The sequence below is a fragment of the Toxorhynchites rutilus genome, chromosome 2 (assembly GCF_029784135.1).
Source record: "Toxorhynchites rutilus septentrionalis strain SRP chromosome 2, ASM2978413v1, whole genome shotgun sequence".
NCBI lineage: Eukaryota > Metazoa > Arthropoda > Insecta > Diptera > Culicidae > Toxorhynchites > Toxorhynchites rutilus.
In genome coordinates, this window is record NC_073745.1 from 200801138 (window position 1) to 200827897 (window position 26760).

The following is a 26760-nucleotide window of genomic DNA, read 5'->3' on the forward strand; positions in this document are numbered from 1 at the left end:
GGTTGATACAGATTTCGATACAGATTTTCTGAGAAAAAACACAGATAAAAAGATTTTTTGAGATCATAAATACAGATTTTACCATGGCAACCCTGATGGTGGCACTAGCCATTATTTCAAAGCGGATAATGATCGATTTGCATCAGCATTTCCATAAAATCATTCGTTTACACGCAAGTGTAAACAGCATTGTTCGATGAAATCCTTCAGTTCTCTCCGGTTTATTCTTACATTGAACTAGATTAAAATGCGTGACGGTATAGTATATAACACTATGTCTGGAGATTTGAAACAAAATTCAACGTTAATATTGAGGTTTTGCGTTAGATTCAAATAGTTCCGGTTCTCGGAAAATAAACTTTTTAGTATCTCTCGCCCGAATCACGTCCCGCACAGCTGCTCTATTTCCCTTGCCATCTCTGGTTAATGGATCATAGCTGTTTGTATTCACAACGCAGTCTTCCATCAAAATATCCCCACCATGCAAATAAACTAGAAACTTCAGCCATAAACGAAGGCACAAAAAAACCGTCACCACAAGGCGAAACAAAAGCTTCTTGGCACAAGTTTTCCACAACAAGCGGAAGAAGAAAACAAAATCGTGGGAAAAGACTTGTCTGATAATCCTCACGCTATGAAAAGGGAATTGATGAGAAGCCAGCCAACAGCCATGCTGGAGACTCGTGAAGTTCTCGTGTTTCATTCAATGCGTACCCGATGGAGAATGATCCTCAAATCGCTCGAAATGATTACAATGTTGTGTGACACTGCGTTCACAGCATTAACTTATTCCCCCGGGAGGATGTAACTCATCATGTATCGTTTGTGAAAGGCTCGTATGTCGTCGCACATGGAAATGATTCGACAAATCGTGCATCAAGGATTAGTGAGAACATCTTCTGTGCCACTCGGTAAGACAGAGAAGCGAAGCTTAGTTTTTATTCCTACATGCATTGCATCATAAGTGGAAAATATGGAACAGTACCAATAGATTCTTGGTTTGAAGTCATACTTTGGCAATGATTAGAGCTAACAGATCGGATTAAAGTCTGCTTCATTTAATATTGGAACAAATTCTTTTGCTCATTGTGGCGCTCCTAGTGGACGGATTTGGAAACTTTTTTCACCCACGTGTCGGGAAATTCATTACCTTTCACCATGTATTTATGTCATAACACCAAACGATAGCATTTTGTAAACAACCGCCATGGAAGCCGAACGGAGAGATAAAATTGTGCACAGTTTTCTTGAAAATCCATTGTTGTCGGCATCTAAGCTAACTAAACAGCTTAAAATGCCCAGAAATACCGTATGGCGTGTTATCAAGCAGTACAAGGAAACATTGACGACGGCTCGGAAGCCGCATTAGAAGCGTCGGAGTGGAACTGTCGACCGGAAACTGCGTGGGAAAGTCATCAAGGCCGTCAAGAGGAATCCCAATCTTTCAGACCGCGATTTGGCCAATAAGTTCCAGGCCGCTCACAGTACGGTGCGACGAATTCGTCTCCGGGAAGGAATAAGGTCATTCCGAGCCAGCAAACAGCCAAATCGGACGCTGAAGCAGAACAATGTGACCAGAATCCGTACTCGAAAGCTGTACGACCAAGTGCTGACCAAGTTCGACGGATGTATTCTGATGGACGAAGAGACCTACGTGAAGGCGGACTTTGGGCAAATCCCAGGTCAAAAATTTTATTTGGCGACGGCTCGGGGGGATGTACCTGCAAAATTTAAGTTCGTGTTTGCGGATAAATTCGCCCGCAAGTACATGAATTGGCAGGGGATATGCAGTTGTGGACAGAAAACCAAAGTCTTTCTCACTGACAAGACAATGACATCAGAAGTCTACAAAAAAGAGTGCCTACAGAAACGGATTCTGCCGTTTATTCGTGCCCACGACCGTCCAGTAATGTTTTGGCCGGACCTCGCAAGCTGCCATTACAGCAAAACGGTTATGGAATGGTACGCAACGAACGGGGTCAGCGTAATACCGAAGGACCTCAACCCCCCAAACTGCCCCCAGTTCCGGCCGATAGAGAAATACTGGGCAATCACGAAGCGGAGGCTTAAGGCAAAGGGAAAACTTGTTAGGAACATGACTCAAATGAAGAACTGGTGGAATCAAATCGCCAAAACGGTGGACGAAAAGAGTGTGCGCCACTCAATGTGCCGTATTACCGGAAAAGTTCGAGAATTTCTTCGAAACAGTAATGAATAATTTTTTTAATTTTTTTTTATGAAAGAGTAAAGAAAATGCTACATTTGTATGAAAAACAAATTATGAATTCGTTAATAAATGACTGAACTACACGCAATTGTTTGTGTTCCAATATTAAATGAAGCAGACTTTACTTTAGAGCAGCTATACTCAACCTGCGGCCCACCAGGTTTTTTTGTTTGGTCCGCCTGGTCCTTTATCATTTTGTATGTGTAACAATCACGAAAACGTAAGAAATCATTTAAGAAACATGAGATAAAAATACCGGAGCTTAACACATTTCACATCTACACATTGGTTAGTTGTCTAGTTGGTTGTGTCCCACTCACACACTCACACATTCACCCGAATGTAACAAATACCCGAATGGAACATATTTTCGAATGGAATATATACCCGAATGGAACATATACCCGAATGGACATTTACCCGAATGAGAAGGAAAGATTCCGACAAATCAGATTATGAGTTTCGTCGAATCTCCTGTTGATAAATAAGATTAAATCAAAACAACATGAAAAAGTAACAAAAATACGAAGTGAATTGAAAAATCGTAATGAGGAAATTTGAAAAAGATTTTGAATACTTCGCGGTGTCATTTTCAAAAACTGATGTAGGCTCAATTGACATGCCTTCTTCTTTCCTTACCGTATTGATCTATAAGGCCCTAAGATCATTCAAAAATGGGCATGAGTTATAGAATGTTTCGAAAATTGAGCACGTAATTTTAACCTTTTCACTACGAAAGGCGTATATATACGCTCTCGCCAGTCTTTCACTTCTTCACAATAGTGTGTAGCAAACATAACATTCGTCGAGAAAGTAGATAAGAATGCAAAGAATGTGATATAGGTTTATCACCATGTTTTAGGATATATCATACAGAAAGTAATTATTAAATTGTTTCTTTAACTGATATATTTGACAAAATCCCTAAGCTGAGTTCAAGGCTTTCCTTAAAAAGCTATTCAAAATAAATAATAAATGAATATTTTTATTTTATTTGCAATTATTATTGCGGCGGCCTGTCGCAAGCAAACCTGTGTCCCACCGATTGCCCGGTTTGTTTAAAACATAGGAGGCGATCCTTTACCTGGTCGGTTTACCTGGTCGGCTTGAGGCCGCCTCGGTTCCTCATCCTCGTTAGATGGGGACATCGCCCCCATTACAGTGATCTCAGAATAATTTTATTACGAAAAAATAAATTCACAATAAAAATTGCACTTCAGTACCGTAATACGTATGTACCAACATTGTCAGTTTTCTTTTGAGTGAACGGGCTGCGTTAGCCATATGTTATAAAAACTACATTCTCTCACATTCTATTATTTTGAAAAGGATTTTATCCAACGCCGCTATTTCTCAAATTTCACTACCCACGAAAAATACGAACTTTTTGGATGGATCAGAAATCACCAGAAATCAGAATTAAATATACAAATACTTCCTGATAATGAAATTTGCGTATTATTAGAATATATCCTTTTTTCGGGTAAGTCTCGCATTCGGGTAGATGTTACATTCGGGTAATCGTTACATTCGGGTGACTGTCGAATTCGGGTATTTGTTACATTCGGGTGAATATCTTTCGGGTGATTGGGTTTCGGGAAAATGTGATACAATCGTCTAGTTAACACTTTCGTCGCCCAGTGCGATTCGGTCGAGTTTCTTGCGGGGCCCAAATTCAACTGTCGGTGCGCAAGAGAAATAAGAGGGTAACGATAATAATAAATTCGGGTTCGATTCAGGACTACTTTTCAGTTGAATCCGAATGAAATCAACCGACTGCTGATTAGAAAACTTATAAAAGTAATTTTTCATACAATTGTACAGTGTTGCCAATGATAATGCTCTATATACTATATTCGATGACGATAAATAACTACATTTTTTGGAGAACATGAACGATATGTTAGAAGAACTTACTATAGACGACATAAAGATATAAAAGTTTTTAATAATCGCTCTATACGGGAGTTGTATAAATAAAAGTAATTGGCCATTCTGAACATGGATTTTTCATGATCTAATGTTACTGGTCAGGTCTTTTCATTTGATATCCATATTGATGAGGTTTTGAAATAAAAACATATATCGCCATTTTGGATTTGCATTTTCACAAATAAGTATGTCCTACTAGTCAAACCCTTTTCGTTATATATGTAGTCCACCATTTTGTAGCGGCCGCTATCTTGGATTTTCAAAATCATAGAATTCGCAGTTCTATAACGACAGCAGAGATAAAGGCGTGTTCCAAATTTCAGATCAATCGGTCAACAGGAAGGGAGTTAAATTTCTGTTGATGTGGGACAACGCTACAGATAAACATCAAAACATACTTACAATAGGTCATGCTAAATAAAACAGTTCAAAAGTGAGTATGAATATTTTTACGGTTGTTAGACACTCCACCCTCTTCTCTTAGTGGGGGCTGCCATACAAATGTAACACAAATTTCTGCATAACTCGAGAACTAATCCAGCAAATGGAGCCAAATTTGAGATTTGAGGGTTTTTGGGTACGAGAAATGTTTCTATGGGGGTATAATACCCCTCCTTCCTCTGGAATGAAGAGGGAATCCCATAAAATAATACACATGTTTTAACAAAACATGACAATTGAAAATTTTCGGAAAAATCTGAAGGAAAATGGAAAAATTCAATTCGCATATGTTCGACAATTACATATTGACAAATGTTATTAGTTCATTTGATGTTTGCGCTAACGAAATTGATCTTCGGTCGAAAGTGTAAATGGATTTTATTGTGATAAAACGCACTCCTATCGTCTTCTATCTATATAAATAAAAATGGATTACCAAATGTGTTTTTTTTATTCCATTTATTTATTTCATTAGGCTCATTAGCATTTTAGCTGTAACAGAGCCGGGTTTCAATCGTGTACATGTACATATGTTTTTGTTTCTATAAATTGTAAATTACACAATAGTTGGTAGTAGCCATGTAGGCGTTAAGTTTTCTGTTCCATTACATTATGGTAAATTACACAGTAGTAGCCATTTAGGCGTAAGGGTATTCTATCTGTTCTTCCATTGTTCAGCAGACCGGACAACGGAGACAGTTGATATTGATCATTGTTGGGTTATTTATAGAACAGCAGCCCGTTGTTTCTTGCAGAGCAGAGCAGTTGTATGGATGAATCGATCTTTGTTCCACCGTGGATCGATTTCCATCGCTGATGATGATTGCGTGGACGTAGTTATTCTACAACAACACAAAGATGGTCAATTGAGGGCCCTGAGTTTGAATTCACGATCGATCGCTTGGTGAGCGAACGCGTAACCAAGTGGCTACGAAGACCCCCTATCAAATGTGTTGATGAGAGCAAAACTCGAGAGAGGAATTGTCCGATTTAGGGCTGTCTTTATTCTATCATATTTTCTGTATCAAACATTTATTCCATGTAACGAAGAAACATGTTATTTGCAAGTGGTTGAAAAATCTTCAACGAGCATTGTGTCTGAAAATAATCTGATAGTACTACGAATTTTATAGTAAAAGGTAATTTTAAAGATTTTTAGAAGATCAATCAATGAACTGTTCTGCGATTGGCCCCATGAACGTGCGCTTAGTAAGAAAACGTGGATGTGTATTTTGGGCGGGACGAAGTTTGCCGGGTCAGCTAGTAACTGATAAATGCCTACTATCGGTGAATCGATAATAATTTATTGTACGCAGCAACTCACATGGTAAGCTAACGCTCGGTAGAGAGATTGCTCGTTACGTCGGGGACGATAACGAGTGGTTAGTCCATTGGAATGAAAACAAACCCATTTTAATCGTCAAATAGTGAACTGTTTTTACTATATTCACTGTTCACGTTTTAAGCAAAAAAAAAATGCTGCATGAATTTCCTGTCTAATGGCATATAACACAACATATGCCGCAATAACGATTTTGGGTAATATGCGTTTGAAAACTCTTAATGAATCGTTACATTTTTCTTTGGGTGACCCCCCTATATAGAAATCAAAGACATAGTTCTATGTCAAAATAATTATTGTGTCATAATGTTCCATATTTATTTTTCTAATTAAAATAGAAGAGCAGTCAAAATGACTTGTTGGGCAATCTAGTGTTAAATCATATTATACGGCTAGGTTGGAGAAACATAAATTTTATCGTCCCGATCTTGTATTCCTCTCATGTATGTGTGATTCAAAAATACACAAGCGCCCTCCACCATATAAACCGACGCGCTTCATATCATTTCATCTAGTATTGAAGACCTAGAATTCTTCCTGCGCAAGATAAGAACGAATATTTTTAACAGGGAGGATCCTTCGAGGCGAATGAACTGGAAAAGTTTAAAGCCTCTTTTATACAAAGAAAGAAGGTAAAAGCGATTCTTGAGGACACAGTGATCAGAAGATAGTTTCTAGATTAATATAGAGCCTCATGGGCACTTCAAGGAATCTTCGGAAGTATTACAAATACCGTAGTCAATGCCACGTACACAATGACTGCTTCGATAGTGTACTTAGGGGACATCAACTTATGCTACAGGAATAATACGCAACATCAAAGTACACAAACGCAGGGGAAGAGTGAAGGCCTGAACGACAATGACAGCTGGTTCAACCAGACGATCATGATCATGCATGTCATCAGCCACTAAAGGACCACCTTATGTGAAAAACCAAGCAATGGATCTTCACTGAACTGAAACGCACTGATTCTTAGAATCAGCTACCCAATCAAATATGCTTACGGATGATATCGATTATGAAACATAACAAAGGAATCGCGATTCACTCGTATCTTTCAGTATGCAAACAACATTATATAATGAAACAATCACTTACCTTAATATTTATGTCTTCATTAGCACTAGTCTACCTCAATGAATCCGTGTTTGATTCCAATAATTGAATGCAAATTGGTGTTATCATCGAATTAGTGTATATATCGATGCACATCAAATCAATTAAACAAACAGATTAGTGTATTGCGATACATCTCAAGCTATCAAATACATTTGCAAAATCATCATCTCCTCCCCAAATTCCGTTAATCGTCCACGGCATTATTCTCTGCGTCTATCGGATTGATTTATTGTCTCCAATCATATCCGTCTCTATCGAGGAATACTAATTAGCGGCTTTGGACAAATATAATTCACGAACCGATTGAAACTGTTACGTGGTTGCGTTATCCCAGTATTTCATCCCGATACTCATAAACACACCGATTCATAAATCAAAGCATTTCGCAATGCTCGTTCATATTAAAAATTCATCACAGCGAACATCGAGCCATTTTCCCGCTCCATCTACCACGAACAATGACCCATTTTCCCTTCGATTTGAAGCATGAATCTTTCCTCCTTACCGTGCCGATTCACACACACCTGAATAATCAGCGACGGCACGACGATAACGTGTAATCATTGAAATCATGGTCCTTTTTCTGTCTTTTTTCCTTTTTCAAACGGCACACACACGCTGCACAGAAATACGAGGTTGAATTTTTACTCCAACAACAATGGTATGATCCGAGGCTGCGATATGCAGACCAATCACAGTATGAATTTTTAAACGCCATTCATCACCACGAGGATATCTGGCTACCGGATACGTACTTCATAATGCACGGAGACTTCAAGGATCCGATCATACCAATGCACTTTGCGCTGCGGATATACCGCAACGGTACGATCAACTATCTAATGAGGTGAGTAGCGCAAAATTCGAAAAGCAATCATCAAGCTTCGATTGTTGCTGAAGATGGTTAATCCACTCTTATTGCTTTATATTCCCAAACAGGCGACACCTCATCCTCTCCTGTCAAGGTAGACTGAATATTTTCCCATTCGATGATCCGCTGTGTTCATTCGCGTTAGAAAGCAGTAAGTATGCTTCGTTTCCTACCGCATAGCACTCGTTACATGAAATAAATTGCAATAAAACAAAATCCAAATTGTGTACCATTGACGGCAAGTAAAGCATCACACCTTTCTCGGCGATTCTCATTCGCGTTAATCTTAATTGAAATCGCGCCTAGGTACTCATTGTGGAGATCAGTAATTTTCTTATTTGAATAGGTTTTCCCTTTCCTGTGGGAGTTTTCTCGTTTACCCCAAGCCAGCATATAATCATCCCAATGCTTTGATCAGCAGTGAAATGTTCGCCGTTTTCTTGAGAGCAACACTACAAAAAAAAGATTCGCTGTAATTAGGATTCCGCTTAGCGCGAAGATTTCGATTTCAATTAAAATCAGCACAGCTCGTTGAACGCGTTGATGTTTTCCCCCATAAATTAATTCCTAATTGTGTGATAGAAATTTACAGCCGCAATTAAGCGGAAATAGTTATTGTTGTAACTTTAAGGTTAAAGATTGCCATTAGTACCCAATTTGTATGACTATGAGCTGCGTCCATTGCGAAAGTCGGCAGATAAAGGTTAATTGGGACCGTTTCAGTAATTGCGAATAGATAGTAACATAATTAACATTGGATTCTGAAGCGAGAACCTATCAAAACATGAAGAATAAACAGGATAAAACAGGGTTATGAATTTTAAACATTTCAATACACTTTTTTCATTTTACTCTTCAGACTGTGCCAATAAAAAATACAACATCATTCGAAGACCCTTTTACTCGGCCCAATTTTTCAAACGTAATTTTCAATTGATCTGCTCAAGAGAACTGTTCGCTTTAGCACGATCGATTCTGTAGATCCCCTCAGTCAACAAAATTAAGACATTATGCAAACTTTTTGTTCAAATGAAGCCAAAATAAATGTAAAGCGCAATATGTCACCATGGCAGTATTCATACTTTCGGTGACTTGTCAAAAAAATACCTGAGCCATGAACGAAAAATATAGGGGGTTGTACATAGGACGCGGCCGCTTTATTGACGTAGGACTACGAAGTTTTTTCCCCTCGTTCATCACTTCGGATTTTACTCTATCATGCGTTGAAATTGTGGTTGTAGATGATTGAGTGACGGTTCATTCTCGTCCTCGTGAAACGCGAGCTGGCCGTACATCGCTATTCGTTCCATTATTTCAATGCATACATTTTACTGAACAGGTTTATGCTATCGTGGCGGTTTTTCGCAAGGTTGACACATACTCGATCACATGCGATTATATATTTGCCCCACCAGCACCATTATCCCACACTCGCTAGACGGCATGAAAACCGCGACGTGGTTTATTAATTCGTCAAGCTTCAACCTTGGATATGAGTTTGCGAACAGTATGGATCTGCTGTGCGTGACATCTTTCACTCACAACATACTATCGACCTTCTTAAGTAGAAACGAAGCACTTTGTATCAAGCAAAATCGTGATATCAGCATAAGGAAATTGTGACATCAGCATAAGGAAAGACTGTAGACTGCTCGTTAGCTAGAGCGATGCAGTGTAACAGGAATCCCGAAAAGGGTTCTTTTATACCCCAATAAGTGGTAAATTGGCGGAGCTTAATTGGCAATACTTCCTCTCTCAGTGTCCGTAGAACAAATACTGCGGTTGAATTACTAACGAACAATCATAGAACGTTGTAGATAAGTTCAGAAATGTACAGAACAAATGTAGGGGAAAGGGGGGCAGTTTCGGACAACGCTTGCAAAAATTAGGTGGTAAAAGTTTCAACCAAATTAAAAATATAAGTAAGTTAATAGCCCTTCCACCAACAGCTGTCATATGGTTGACATCTCCTGATCGTTTATTACTTATGAAAACAACACAGTGCCCTTTTTCATACACGTTTCGAAACTTTTGAGCTTGAAGTTGTAAGTATTTCTCTAATTCCTTTGTGAACGATTTAGAAATTTAAGTACACCATCTCAGTTAGTAACTAATATCAAATGAAAAAACGTGCATACAACGGGAAAATAAAGGTCTATTTATTAGATAAAATTATGATTTGTCTTCGGATGGTGGTGGGGCACATTCGGACATCTTTCACGGGTCACATTCGGACACTGTTTAATACCTCATAAAATTTGTGTCTGATTGTTGTTTACCAACAAACATCAATTTAGTCTGATTCTCAGACCTAATGATGGTTCGAAGCTACAAAAAGAAAACCGATAGAACCAGCATCAACGAAGATAATATGGAAAGAGCTATCAAACTAAATTCGAATAGAACGTTTTCATGATTCTAGCTCACAGGTGGTCCGAATGGGTCCATTTTCTTTACTAATTTCCCAACTAATGGTTGCATAACGTGAAAACTGTTTCTCAATTTTCTGGAACATTTGAAAAAGGTAGCAAAAAGCAACGTAAACAAATCAATTTCAAACAATCAAAAATTAATCAAAAAGTCATTGCACTTTGGAAACAATTAAATATTGCCGAGAAAATTGCACAATTCATGTATCTTTTCCACCTTATCTCACAAATCCACTGGATGTTTCAGTAATGGGCCTTTTCAAGCAAAAGCGTTCAGTTTCCCAGAACGATTGGCTATTCAACCATCCTGGAAAAACTATTTCTATACACGACCTTTCAGGTATAATTGCATCGGCTTATAATGCTTCTTTCGATCTGAGTAATATCCTAGCTGGATTCAAAATGACAGGTTGCTATCCATTCTCAAGAAAGGTTTTTTCGGACAAGGATTTTGAATGCTCAAATGATTTCACCTACTGGAGGGGACGAATCGCTAGACCACGAATGCACATGAAGCACGAACCGAGCCCCGAAATCGTCCGTTAGGTGACTATTTTGAACCTTTTGGCCTGTGAGTGCATACCAAAAATAGATTTAAATACGTACCAACTTACACTAACGTTTAGAAGATAAAAACCAAAACCAACTCTAAAAGACAGTCCAAAATTTGAATTCATGAAAGCGAATGAATTGCACACTCTTAACCTTAAGATGGATTTTCCCTGGCAGAAGCGACAAGCGAGTCTCGACAATCGACAATCGAGTATTTTTGTATCAAATAATGCAAAATCAAAAACAAATTTCAAACGGAACGAAATTCGTCGGGTCTGCTAATAATTATATATACATACTTTTGTAGGATTTGTATTTTTAAGTATATATACATTTTCAAACAAATCTGCTTTACCAACATCATTCGACAAACAGTGAATTTTGAACAGAAAAAAAATCATTAAAGATAATGCGCATCATTTTCATAATGAGCTCTTTTTTCAATCGTCCGCAATATTTTGGAATACTGAAATACGATTCCGATTATACACTAACTATATTCTGATAATACATCTAGAAGCAAACGACTGTCCACACGGCAGCTGAGCGACATCTGACGATTTTCCGTGGCGAAGGCACAATTTTTTTTACATCGCTTTAGAGCCAACTATCGGCGGAATATTCTCTGAAGACTGTATTTAATTTGTGTTTGACATAGGAGAAGAGAACGGAAAAGGAAAATCAAAAATAGAGAGAAAAATTGGGTGGGACCCTTTCTCAGTGATTCGCACGGCACGTATGTCGCATGCCAAAATTTTTGGTTTGTTATTTTTGAGTTTTTCGTGGTTAAAAAGTGAATAATTAAAAGCGACTCATATTCATCGTAAAATTGATCGGTTTCACTCTCATGTAGTGACAAGAAAAAAAAATGATCACATTTCTACTTCATGTCTAAAAAACAAACCAAAAACTTCGATTCAGATGTTGCGAAATTGAGTGTACAGTTCAAGTTTTTCTTAAAAAGAAAATTGAAATCAGTTCAGAAAGGTTAACAGATAACAAAAATCAATCCCCTAGTATTTGGTATGGCCCCTTTTGGCGTCCAGCACTTCCTGCAAGCGACGAGGCGAGATTTCTGGTCACTGTAGACGAAAGTGCCTCCCACATCTAATCGTCGTTTCGAGTTCCGCTTTGTTCCCTGGATTTTAATTCTTCAGGTGGTTCTTGATTTCTCACCAAAGATACTCAAAAGTGTTCCGGTGATTTCGGAAGGGTTTTGAGTTGATTGGGACATTATAGAGCAGGTATCGCATGATGAGGTCAGGTTGCTTCGGGTCATCATTCTGTTGAAAGTAGTAATCACGAGGGAGAGCCAATTTCTGCACGGGACACTGAAGGTTACGTTTCAGGATGTTCAATGAAGCAATCTTGTCCATCGCCGAATCAATAAACTCCATGGTTCCACTTACAGAAGCCGCCATCGTACCATACATCATCTGACTGCCGTCGCCGTGTTTTACTGTGGGAACCAAATGCTGAATCTGAATCGCCAATCCTGGTTTCCCCCACATCATCTGTCCTCCGATTCGAAGAGATTGGTTTTTTTCTCATTCGTATAAAGGAGTACATTGTTTCAGAACTCCTTAGGTCAGTTTACATATGCCTCAGCAAACTGTAGTCGTTTTTTCATATTCGCTTTTGAGATGAAAGTTTTTTCACGGCCAACAAGACCACTCAGATTGTTCTTGTTTGTTGCTCTAAGGACAGTGTCTGTGCTGACAGGTCTTCCAATGATACCGACTACTTCGGTAGTCAATTTAAGAATGTTTGTTTTAGAGTTCTTTCGAAATGTTCGCACAATTACTCGTTTATCATCAGAAGCAGACTTCCTGTGCGCGCGCTTCATTTTCGAGAAGACGAATATCGATTTTCTCTTCCTCACAACCCTTCCATGTGCAAGCGATGAGATCGGGCTTCAGTACACGGGCTTGGGATTGGCTCTTTCTCTTTTCTTTCATGAAATATTGAGATGCGCTAAAGAATACCTCGTTGCACCTCAACATGAGCGATGCACATGTGTTGGTGCTAGCGAGATTTTCTCATGTACCTGGCTCAAAATGACATTTGGTGCTGTCGGGGGAAGTTGTGCTTCTGGTGTTAAAATTTTAATCTTCGTAATATGGCACGCAGAACAATTAGTGATGAAGAACTGTTTCACAAAAATATCGCTGCTAAAGTCATCCAATCAATTCATTCATTTGTTGCACACAACTCGCAATGATTGTGTGAGATACGACGCTGAATAGGGTAAAGCACATTGCCTCTTTTACGTGCTGTGCGAGATCTCAAAAGGCCTAACCAAATGTCACGAGAAAGTCTTGCGAGCACTAATGCACGAGCATCTCTTCGTGTACACAACACATGTGCATCGTTCGCATCGAAACGCGACGATACATTCCTGAACGCATCAAATAATTTTACGTAAGGGAAGAGAAAGAGCCAATCCTAAGCTCGCGTGCTAAAGCCCGGTCTCATGGCTTGAACATAGAAGAGTTGTGAGAAAGAAAAAATCTATACTCGTCTCTCGAAATTCAAGCGCGCACAGGAAGTCTGCTCGCTCGACTGCCTTCTGCCTCGCTTATTTGTTACAGACAGCTCCCAATGATTTTGTGAGATGCGAGACTAGATAACGCAAAGCACACGGTCTCTTTTGCGTGCTGTGCGAGATCTCGGAAAGTCTAATCAGAAGACAGGATACGTTTGTGTCTTCTACTCGGGAGATTTTCCATGGTTCCTTCGTATTTTCACTTGTATATGATTTTCTTTGCTGTATAGTGGGTTCTTCCGACTACATCTGCTGTTTCCTGCAATGTCTCTTCACGACAAAAAAATATTATCATTATACGTGTAACAAAATCTCTTTCTTTCCTCTAACTTGCCATTTCGATAAAAACTTTTTCAAACATCAATAAAAAACAAAAAACCAACAATGCCCAAGCAGTAGTGTTGTGTTGACACCAATCACTAACGATAAAAAGTGCGCTAATTCGCAAAGATCTTACTTACAAGGTTAATTTGTTCGGAGAAATTCAAGGTGTACACTCAATTGCGATGCCTAGAATAGAGATTGTTTTCAATTTTTAGGAATGTCCAATTAGTAGAAAACTTTTCATGGAATTTTATTGCACGTACAGCTCGTTAAATGTGTGAATAATTAATATGCATCAAAAGAATCAATGTATTCAAAATATTATCTACCAAATAAATGAAAAGTATCGTCAAGTAGCATTTGTACACTCAATTTTGCGATTGACTGTACGTTAAGGCTGACTTTCATTAACTCCATGTTCAAATTAGAAAAAAAGTTGAAAGGCATATTCGAAAGAAGAAAATGTCGAAATTTGAGAAAAAATTTCTTATCTGGCAGGCAATTCGCGGATGTGCAGTGATTAGTGTTCCTTATATATCTTCTGAAACAGAGTGATATACAAGAAAAAGTTTCTGCAGAAGTCTTCAGAACAATGCAAATTTTGCGCCAAAAGAGAACCTACCAAATTTGTCGAATCATCACCTTATTGAAGAAACTTGGGCTACAATGACAACAGCACTTTGCAAGCATCCCAAAATTATTGAAAACTCGTTGGAGCTGAAGTATGGAAGTATATTGTTGAACAATAGGAAATTTAGTTTTTAATTCATTGCCCTTTTCTACGTTCCACTAAGCGTTACCATTACAATTAAAAAAATATGAACATTACGGAAAAAGAAAATAACAACAACTTACAACTTCATTAACACTCCTATACTCGCGCATACAGCCGTTCTATGTATAGTTGTCCCATGTTACTTTATGACAATTTTCCCTTTTCTTCATAAAACGATGTTTTCGTAATCTTCCGGAAAAATACAAACAAACTTACTGCTTGTTCCACGCCTTAAAAAAAAACAACATCAAGCTCGATTGTCCATGTTCATGTTCATATTCTAGACCAGGGGTTTTCAGAATTTTTTATGGCAGAGCACGTTTTATAGCAAAAATATATGACGGAGCACCGGCATTTTTCATTAATAAAACAAATTCTATCTGTATTGACATTAGATTTTTTTTTCAAGATAGGTTTTCAAGTGGGAGCATTTGCTATAACTTCGCCGAGCAAAAATTTCCCGCGGAGCATCATTTGAAAACCCCTGTTCTAGACATAACTGTCCCACCATGTAGCAGTTTTTTTTTTCAATAAGAGCGCTACAAAAGTTTTTTAGAATAAAACAAAAACTGTTTTGGATATCAATGAAATTCTTTTTTCATGTGAAAGTACATTTGAAGCTATTATGTATGGAACTCGATTTCTTTCGCATGGCCACCACGAGCACGCTTGCAGAAGTCCAGACGCTGAACCCAATTTTCGACAGTTTTCAAGTATAAATTCGCCGATACTGCTGAAATTTCACGTTCGGTATTCGTACGAAGTTCATCAATCGTCGTTGGCTTGTTGGCAATGACCATAGACTTGACGTAGCCCCACTGAAAATAGTTTAACGGCGTCAAATCGCACGACCGAGGCGGCCAATTGACTGGACCATTTCGTTAGATAACACGCTCACCAAACTTGGTTTTCAATAAATAATTTGTTAAATTCGCTGTGTGGCTTGTGAGCCTCATCGCTGAAGATGCTTTTTCGATGAAAATTCGGATCATTTTCAAGTTGTTACTCAGCCTAATTCACGAACATACGACGCTTCTGGTGGTCAAGCGGCTTTAGTTCTTGCGTCAATTTTATCTTGTAAGGAAGTAGGCCAAGATCTTTTCGCAAAATTCGCCACAACGACGTCACAGAGATGCCCAACGCTTGAGAACGACGTGTGAGAGACTGATTTGGGTCTTCCTCAATTGATGAGTTAGCGGCAGCAATATTCTCGACACTACGGGCACTTTGTCTCACAGGCACGGGAACATTTTGTACTGTCCTTGTAGATTCAAATTTTTTCACCAGACGCTTAATTGTTGATCTGGCAGGACGATTATGACGACCATAAATTGGACGTAGCGCTCTTAAAGTTGAGGCCATTGACTCCGAATTTCGGTAGTAAATTTTAATAATCTCGACTCGTTGTTGGATCGTATATCTTCAGTAAATCTACGTATATCTTCATAATCAATTCAGTATAATCTTCAGTAAGGTTTGCCATTTCATAATGGCATAAAGAAATGTCAAGAGAGCGGGAAAAAATATGGCGTCGTTTGCAGTCCCTATCGGTCTACTTTTGTAGCGTCCTAATTGAAATACCCGTTAGTACGGATGGTTTGTTTTTCTGTCCCTTACGAAACCCATATTGTATGACATTGTCTATTGTAATGTTGTCAGTTCGTCTTCAAATTAAAAATTTGAGAGGTTGTATCCGAGACACGACCGCTTAGGACGTAGGACTATGCAATATTTTGACGTAGAACTACCAAATCAGAAAACAGGTCACGTTTTTATGAAATAAAGTTAACGTTAATAACTATTTTTGTCCCGAACAGATTTTGGCGATTTACACATCAAACGAATCGGAAATTCCCTAAAATTTGTTTGATATGCTATACATTACAGTCCCACGGTGTGTAATTGATTAAAATTCATGAAAACTCAATTTTCCCATACATTTGTTCTGTTCATTTGTGTGCTTTCCCGAACAGAGCTGTCAATAACGAGCAACTTATGGTCGAGCCAACGAAGGGGAAATCGTAAGGCTCCGTGAACAAACGAAAAGAAGAAGAACGAAGGGGAATATTTACCTAGAGTATAAACAGTGGATCTCGCTCATTCTTTGTGTGGACCCCGACTGGACAACATCGTTGCTGTACGAGCTGGATGGCGAGGGATCGAGTGTCTTTCTCAAGGCAAGAGAGTGGAGGTGTAGTGCTGGAGTAGAGTAAAGTTTTCCAAGGGTCTTCCTCAAGGCTAGAGACGAATGAACTGAAAAAGTTTAAAGTCTCTATAATACAATACCTTACCTTACCTTACCTGGATCTCGCTGAGGCAAACTTTCATTCTTCGTGAGGACACCGACTCGACTGAACAACATCGTTGCTGGGCGAGCTGGACGGTGAGGAGTGGAGGAATAATACGAGGAAAAAGTAAAGTTTTGCAAGGGCCTTTTTGAAGGTTAAAACGAATTAACTAAATAAGTTTAAAGTTAAGTTTAAAGTTTAAAGTCTCACATGTCTTAGTTTCGGATTGAACTGTGGACGCGACCAAATTACTGACTCGCTGATGTCTCTAGCATTGCAATAATTGTATCAAACTGACGCCATTGCATTGAGGTTCTGAGCTACACAATTGTGTGGGGAATCATCAAGCTAGGCTATCGTCAGCTCACCAAGAAAATAAATGTGCTGGAATTTTGTCTGTGATTTTGTTTCGCATGACGGTAGCAAAACTCTCTCCACAAAGGATGACAGCTAAGCTGATCTAGACCGGCAATATTAACAAAAAGGGCTTCTGTTGAGAAGAGCGCAAAACGGAGATAAGTGTGTGCATATTTAATTGCTTCAAGCCATCGATATATGGATATTTTTGTGTGTGTACGTGCGTGCGTTTTAACGTATTGCGCTGTTGGGTGAACATGTCGATCCGAACGTGGTGACAAGAAGGGGGATAGCGGGAGGGGAATATTTGCACTAGAGTAATGAAGTAATGAATTTCTGCTGAGGCAAATTTTCATCCTGTTTTCCAAGCAGTAGATATTGTGTGTTTTCCGTCATTATAAAGGCATCGTTGGAGCCTTTGACATTGCAGCAATGAACTGACGCTATGGTGAAGCAGGTGTTAAGGTTGTGCACCAAAACATTATTTGGAAATACCAAGTTATTCAATAAGTTATAATAAGTTATTAATTTACTTGGGTTCGCGTGCTAGTTGCAAAACTCCCTTCAACAAGGATTGCATTTGCGCTAATCTTGATCATAATGAAGCAGTGCTACTCTTTTCGAGGTTGTTGAGATTAACAGAAAGAGTTTATTTCGGTAGATGTTGTTCAAGAAAGTAGATGTTGTTCTAGAGTTTTGAGTGTGATTCGGTTTCGCTTGCCAGCAGTTGTTTGTTATTTCGATTTCAGACAAGAATGAATCATCAAACAATAATCGTCAAATAAGTCTACAAGAAAAAAATATTTCAAGGCGACCAAACTGGTAGAATGATTATTTCTAAAATTTCGTAGTATTATAAAATAATATTTGCAGTTATAAACAAGCGACTTGAATTAAACTACAGCGTAGTTCTATGTCAACAATGCGGTCGTGTCTTGGACTCAACCTCCTATATTTTTTTTTATTTAAATTTTTTGGTTTATCATTTCGGATATCATTCACGAATACGTCGTAGGTTCATAAATAACCCTTTAGTAAAAATGTTCCGGGGACCCCAAAAATATTTAATGGTTTACGTGGTTTTGTAGAATCATTTTGAGAAGCAACAATTCTTTCTTGCCTTTGCGAGAACAATACACTAACTGGTTAGGTTTTTGATTGTAGAGATTTTAAACTTTTTCAGTTCATTCGTCTCTAGACTTGAGAAAGGCCCTTAGAAAACTTTACTCTACTCCTGCATCACACCTCCACCCTCATTGCCTTGAGAAAGGCACTCGATCCCTCGTCGTCCAGCTTGGCCAGCAACTAAGTTGTCAATTCGGCGTTCACACAAAGAATGTGATCATATGTCGCAATTTGTTTCTTTATATCTATGTACGCATTGCATTGAGTATTTAACGAGAGACATCTTCCGTGCATCGCCATTCAACAAGCATCAAACACGCGTCTAACAGATGCACACAGTTGCAGCGATAAACTTCAAGTGAAATATTCGCTAGCGTTCACAGCTCGAGGGGAAACGTAAAACACAAAACGAACAGAAAGATTCTGAGAATTTTCCTCAGAGGAGATGCAATACTTATACGCTAGTGACAGCCTACTTACTTCGCAAATATTCTCTTTTCGCTATCCCCCTTCGTTGTTTCTATTCTTCTTCTTCTTCTTCTTTTCCTTTGTTTACGGAGACTTTAAATCCAACGATTCATTCGTCTCCGACTGTTTCTATTCTAGCGGCTGCATAAGTTTCCCGTTATTGACAGGTCTGTTCGGGAAAGCACACAAATGGATAGATCAAATGTATGGGGAAATGGGGATGCTTCCAATTTTCATCAATTTAAACCATATACAGACTAGGAGATTGTAATGTATAGCATATCATACAAATCTTAGAAAAGTTCCGATTCGATTGGTATGCAAATCGTTAAAATCCGTTTGCAGCAAAAACAGTTATTAACATTAACTTTATTTCATTAAAACGTGACCTGTTTTCTGATTTTGCACCTTTAATGTAAGACGTAGTCCTACGTTAAAAAATATTGCTGGCTGATGAAAAAGTTGTCTACAAAGTTTGACCTTCATTTAATGATTAATCCGCAGGTTGGGCCTCGCAAGAGACCCAGACGGATCGCGTTGGGCAACGAACGTGTCAAAGGAATACTCACAATCAATAACTATATGAAGCAGAATGAAAGGAGAAACAAAATTCATTAAGTTTAGGAGTATACGCCGATTCTTATAATTAATGATTTCCAAAATAACACCTGACAAAGCTGGACAACGCATTTCTAATTGAGTCGCCCGCTTCGGGTCACTGTTTTAGATGCAATTTGTGATTTGTTTCCTATCAGCTTTTTCACTTGGTACTATGAATAATCAACGGGCACTTGAGAAACTGCAAACCAACATTTTTTTTCTGTAATATGGTTTTGTTTGTCAACATTCGGAAAATTATAATAAAAGTGTTGAATCGTAGAAGTGGTTACACGGCGAACATTTTATTTACAGGCAAATATACTTTAAGGAAATTAATCCCGAAATATAATGTTTCCTTTTCCCGCAGTATCGTACGAGCAGTCGGCAATAAGGTACGTCTGGAAAAACGACGAGGACACTCTGCGTAAGAGTCCTTCGTTGACAACCCTAAACGCGTACTTGATACAAAACCAAACAATAACCTGCCCCATCAAGGCGAGCTGGAGAGGTGAGTTAGCTTCTTTCCGCTGTCGTATGATTCCTTCCATTTATGCTGTTTTCGCTCTATAATGGAAATATATGTACTATGTGTTACGAAAGCTCCTTTACTGCTTATACTATCCACAACATTCCACTTGAGGAGATTTTGTTTCCGAACAACACTTCTACTGTCTTCACAAGCTACTTCTCTGTCGCCCACTTTATCTAACACGACCATCCTTCCACCACAGGCGTAACTGTTTTTCTCTAATAAATAGTCTACTGTCAGTCTATGCTTGACTTATGAGTGGTTCAACTTTTTATCTCTTCATTATGTTATTTACTTTACTTTATTTTCAATTTCATTTGTTCTGTTTAACTATTATGAAATAGCTACAATAAAATATACTTTTTTCTCTCGACTGAATAATAATAAACAGCTCAAAATAAAACATCTCATTTTTTAATTTTTCCATTATTCTATACGATCAACCGAACTGCAAACATCAATTCAATGCGCATTTGCATAATTCATCTCGAATCCCCACTCACGAATGTACATAAAATATCTATAAACGAAACATACCGCGTGAAACATCAGCAGCTTCACTGCTTTCATTAATTCAATTGTTTTATTGTTTTTTAAACCAATGCGCATTAGCGATAGCCGCCGATTCATGTATATTTTCATCAAGAGGACCATAATCACTGCATAAAACACACAATTTAATGATAACACTGGTGACCAGTGGCGTTGGGTGCGCTCTCTGAGATGTTAGGGAACAATTTGAACGTTAGCGTGTTTTTTTTAATTGGAAACTAAGCGTTTTTGTATACACCAGAATCAGCATACCATGCTCGGTAAAAAGAGATTTTTTCAAAGAGGTCAAGAAAAACCTGAGTGGAAGAAAAATGGTTTCGATATTGTTTGTTCTATAATTGATAGCCACAGAGAGACCTTTAGGGGAAACTTAAGATGTGCAATGAATTTTACTTCGTCGTTTACATGTTTTCTCGGCATAACTCCTGTTGTTGTTTTAATTACTTTTATGAATGAAAAATAATGTCGCACAAATGTTCACGAAGGCTCGATTCACAATAATCGTAAAGATTGTCGAAAATGTCGATGACAATCCGAACTTTTTGTCGTTTTTCAGCCCTGAAGTGTGGTTGGCAACATGGATGGTTCCGGCGCAGAAGATAATGGTTATTATACGGACCACTACAACTTTTTTTTCCAAATTAACGTCTGTTTGTTACAAATACATATATATTAAAAAAAAAACATTATATGAAAATATATCGGCTACGATAAACTGTTTCCGAATCATGATACGTAATTTACATGTGAAAAAACATACGCTATTTTGAAATATTAATCCTAAGTCCTGATGGTCAATTGGCATGTGGAAAAAAAAATTATCTCCTGCGCCGAAGAATCGTGGAAACCATCATTCAAAATGAAGAGGGTCGAGTTGGTTCGTTTACTTATTTGACAAATAATTTCCCGCGTGCAGCGCTAGGATCATTTTAATTATATATTTTAGCAGTTTCCCAGTGTTTCTTGAGAGCTCAAACTTCATTTTTAATTGAAAACATTCCCTAACTCGCTTCAATAATTATTTCCATGAGATGCATTGTGTATATTCAACTAGCATTCAGGATATCAATCTTCATAGTCTAAAGATGTGATGGGGAATGATCAAACTCGATAGACCCAAAAACAATACAAAAAATATGACACAAAAATGATATAAAGAAAATTGTTATGATTATCGGATAATTGATTTCTTGATAACACAAAACACATTTCATCCCCAATAAAGATGATATATTTTCTTTAATAAAAATATATCCTAATAACGGAAATACAAACCGTCGTAAACTTTTGATATTTTCTGTAAAAAAGTCTCAGTTTTCCAAAAGTCATCCAAAAAGTTTGGATTGGTCTTAACAAATCACAATCATACACATCGATTTTTCATGAAAAGTTCAGTCCTATATTCTATCCATTTTCTGTGATAAAATCGGAAATTGGTTAAACGGCTCAAAACCTTCAAATTTTTCAAAAATGAGTTCAGATGTCTTTGTGAATTGTAATTGTATTTTATGGGTGGGTGTTGTAAAAAAAAGTCTCAGCTTTTCAAAATGGTATTAACACTGAAAGTCTATTTGGTCTTAAAGTTGTGCAACATTTACCCGAATACCATTCACCCGAAACACGTTTACCCGAATGTGAATGTCATTGATGCCATACAAATGAAACACAAATTTCTGCATAACTCGAGAAATAATCGAGCAAATGGGACCAAGTTTGCCATGTGAAGGATTTAGGGGCACGAAACGTTTATATAGTGAATAGACACCCCTCCCCACTCTCTAAGGGGAGGCTGCCATACTAATGAAGCATAAATTTCTGCATAACTCAAGATACACTTTTTTATATATACAAAAAAAAAGTTTTAATTGGCAATATCTAAAATATATATTTTTATTTTATTTTTTTTTTTCATAAAAATAGAACTCATGTAGAAAATTTAAAAAATGAGTCCAATATGGTAAAACAATCTTTGACGAACTTTGAGTAACATCGAATTTTTATGAATTTTCGAAACTTTGGATTTTTGTATTTTTTTTTTTTTTTTTTTATCTTCGCTTATTTTTCGTCGGCCTATTTCCGCCACTTTAGTGCCAATCACCGACATCAGGGAGGCGACTCCACCTGTTCCTACCTATCAGACTCAACAACTCATGAGCCGGGCCAACTTCTTTTACTTCCGCTCCGAAGGAAGACGTAACCAGAGATTTTTCGCCTCAGAAAATCCCAACGACGCCAGCTGGGATTGAACCCAGGCCGATCGGATTGTGAGGCTGTTACGCTAACCATACAACCACTGGCGCCGTCAATTTTTGTATGTTAACAATCATTTTTAGCCACAACTTATGAATCCTGATGTAATTTAAAATAAAAAAGCTCTCTCCTTCCATATGCAACCATCCTCGAGATATTTGAGAAAACATTATTTATATTTTATATTTTACCATAATGATGTATTTGGAAAAGTTGTTGAAAACTACAAGCAAATTCATAAAATTTCACGAACATGGCGGTATAACACGACAGACATCAAAAAAGCCTATTACTATAAAAAAGACAATAAATTAGAAATATTTTTTTAAATATCTCGAGAATGGCTGCATTCAGAAGGAGATGGATGAAGAGCTTTTTTTTATTTTAAATCACATCACTATTCATAATTTGTGGCTAAACATGATTGCTAACATACAAAAATTCGAAGCTTCGAAAATTCATAAAGATTCGATGTTCCACAAAGTTCTCAAAAAAAAAGTTTTACCATCTTGGACTCATTTTTTAAATTTTATACATGACCTCTAATTTATATGAATTTTTTTTAAAATAAAAAGTATGTATAATATTGTAAATTAAAGTTTTTTTTGTATATAAAAGTACTAATTTTTTCCCAGTGTATATTTTTTCACCTTTAACTCTCTACCGCCCAAGTTGTTCCTTTATCTAAAAAAAACCTACTCTACTTGTATCTCGAATTTCCGACTTTCAACATAAAATACTCCTAGCAGAAAACGGCAGGCATAAAAACAATGTGTATGTGTGATAGATGAAAATATTCTAAAGATGTTCTATTGGGGGTGATAATTGAAAATAATGTCTGAATAATTTGAAAAGAGAATCCGCGAAGCCCGTCTAAAGGCGGGCTTGGGCTGTAGAGGGTTAATCATCAATACTCTATAACTCTTTTTAAGACACTATTTCGGTACGACTGATAGTTTTTGAGATATAAATTATCAAAAATTTCTCGTACTAAAATCGATACGCCCTTTTTAAAAGTTATGCTTGAGTCAAAAAATTACCATTTGCTGTGAAAAACTCATATTTCCTCTAACCCAAACGGAATATGACCTATCATTCGAATCATAAATACATGTTTATAAAATCTGCATTTTTAGGACGATTTCATTTGGAATTACTCAAAAGAGGGGGGCTGCTATACAAATTAAACACAAATTTCGGCATAACTCAAGAACTATTCAAGCAAATGGAATCAAACTTGGCGTATAGAGGTTTTAGAGATCGATAAACGTTTCTATGGTGGTTCGACTCTCCTCCTCTCTCTCTAAGGGGGCTGCCATACAAATGAAACACAAATTTCTGCATAACTCAATAAAAAAGGATCACCGAATGTGTTGATAAGAGCAAAATTCGAGGAAAGAATTGTCCGATTTAGGGCTGTCTTTATTCTATCATATTTTCTGTATCAAACATTTATTCCATGTAACGGAGAAACATGTTATTTGCAAGTGGTTGAAAAATCTTGAACGATAATTGTGTCTGAAAATAATCTCATATTAAAATGACGAGTTTTGGTAGAAGTACTAGGAATTTTATAGAAAAAGGAATTTTAAGGGGTAAAATCAATCAATGAACAGTTCTGCGATTGGACCCATGAACGTGCGCTTAGTAAGAAAACGTGAATATTTGAAGGTATTGATAGCAAAAAAAAATAATTTTGGGCGGGACCAAGTTTGCCGGCTCAGCTAGTAGAATATCAAAATACCTTCTAATAAAATATAGTTGCAAATAGGTCATTCGGGTAAATTTTACATCGGGTAAATGTTCATTGTTCCATTAGAATTCCTGTTGCATTCGGGTATTCGTTACTTTCGGGTGATTGTAATTAGAGTGAAAGTCTTTCGGGTAGCGGGTAAATGTCATACAATCGGTCTCAACACTTGAGGTAACTCAACCACAAAAATTTTCAAAAATAAAGTGTTCATTTGTATAGCAGTTCCGTATCTATCATGGAAAGTTTGAATAACTTTTATTTATCGGTAATAGATTAGAAAACGGATCAATGTAATTTTCAGAAGTTGCTATATTCGTAAAAAAGTCGAATTATTAGATCACATTAAGTCAGGATGGTGCACTCTAAGAGTGAAAAGCAGAAAATATCTCCAAAGTTTTTCTAAAAGAAATAAGAATACGTACACTCGACAAAAAAAATTAGAGAAACAGAGTGCGAAGTCGGAAATTTTAAGTTATTTTTGGCATGCTATAACTTCGTGAAAAGTCAATGAATATCGATGGGATGCACATAATTTTGAAGCTACAGCTTTCAGGTAATAGAATATGTTATGTACATATTTTTATCTCGGTGTGTGTAGGTGTTGAGGGCAACAATATCGGGAAGAAATGAAAAATCGATTTTTCTTTGTTTTTTTCAGGAATATTGTCGACTAACAGAATTCTTTGCTATCCAACTAAACAGCAAATTTTAGCCTAGTGTATTCCCTAAACATCTGTGAACGTTTCATATTGATACGTTCAGCCGTTTTTTGTAACCGCTTCTAATGATGTACATCCCATCGATATGCGTTAATTTTTCACGAAGTTACACCATGTCAAAATCCACTTAAAATTTCCGACTTCGCACTCTGTTCCTCTATTTTTTTGACGAGTATAGTTTGAACATTATCAGAGCAAACTATTTTCAAAACAAAAAACATCCCTAGGAACATAAGTAGAAAAAGAAACTTGAATCTAAACGAGTTCACGATGTAACTTTTCATGATTCTGTAACTTTATAACAACCTCAATGTAGGGCTGAATATAATATAGAATACATATAAATACATATAAATATTCCATCAGTGTCTTATATGTTACTTGTGTCATGTTCGATAATCAAATATGCTGTTTGAGTGATTGTACTTATCCATGAAATCCAATAGTTGTTCGTATCAAAACTACTGTGTTTATGAACACATACTGCAGGGGTTTTTTTGCGTTTTTCATCCATTCAGTAATACCACACAACGTGACTGTTTTGAAGTGTTTCTAAATTAGAATATTTATTGTTATAATTATTAACCGATTATGCTAACTTAGAGTTAGCGTTTCCCATAACTTTGCTCCATTAGCGGCGAAAAGCTTCCTTCAGCCCGTCAACACTCTGATATCTTTCGGTACATGTTTTGGCCTGCCAGATACCCCAAATGTAGAGATTCACTGTGCCCAGGCTCGAATATCGGGTAAACCATTGTTGGTTGGTACTGAAGCATGGGAGATTGGTTCCCACGGTTTCAGGGCACCTTCAAGGACATGTTCCCTGTACAGTCCAAATATTGTCAATAGAGGGAACATTGGTTACACTTCAAATCAGTCATCTTGTATATTATACTTTATTCTGTATCCAAACTATGGGGAACATCGGTGTTCCACTTCGCTGAAAACACAGAATTTCACATTATGAGTTAATATCCGCGAGAAAGCACGCGCTTGGTCTTGGCTTCTATATAAATGTATATCCGGTTGAGTTAGTTAACTTTCATTCAGTTTTCTATTGTAAAGTTTCCGTTCTTCATCCAACTTGATGAGTGTAGTTATGTTCTAGGCATTAGTTCCAGCTGTTTTCGGCCAAATTCTCATACCGATTTTTTTAGTTAGTTTCACACCAGAGAATGTTTTCGGTAGGCATCTGTTCTTTTAATATCCATTTAATGTATACCTTTGAAATTCGATAATCTACATAGGTGTCATTCCCCTCGTCATTCCCGCCTTTCATCGGAGCAAAAAAAATATCAAAGCCCTCTCTAAATAAACCACCTTCTACCAAAATAAAACTGCTGTTGACAAAGTTTAATTAAAAACACCAATTGTTTCTGTTTTTCATTCAAAAAATTTGCTTCAAATATCGAAACACAAAAACCCCAAAAACTCGCGATACCCTCTTCAAAACTGTACCACAAAACACACAATAATGAGTAGCTGAAGGACAATCGTTGTCAGAAGAAGACGAAGAGTTTCTTTGTAATTTATGTCAGAGGCGATTTGAGGAGCAAGGT

General features: G+C 37.4%; 1 protein-coding gene across 27 annotated transcripts in view; it reads left to right on the forward strand.

Moving 5' to 3' along the window:
* Positions 1-26760, forward strand: part of LOC129769323 (glutamate-gated chloride channel) — a 445802-nt gene that overhangs the window by 336673 nt on the left and 82369 nt on the right. For 16 of the 27 annotated variants that reach the window (XM_055771497.1, XM_055771499.1, XM_055771512.1 and 13 more), the window contains 4 exons: positions 7691-7911; positions 8004-8086; positions 19766-19906; positions 26684-26758. In XM_055771497.1, the coding sequence (XP_055627472.1) occupies positions 7691-7911; positions 8004-8086; positions 19766-19906; positions 26684-26758 (520 nt within the window). The remainder of the gene's footprint in view (positions 1-7690; positions 7912-8003; positions 8087-19765; positions 19907-26683; positions 26759-26760) is intronic. The other 11 variants (XM_055771505.1, XM_055771506.1, XM_055771508.1 and 8 more) reach the window with 1 other exon arrangement.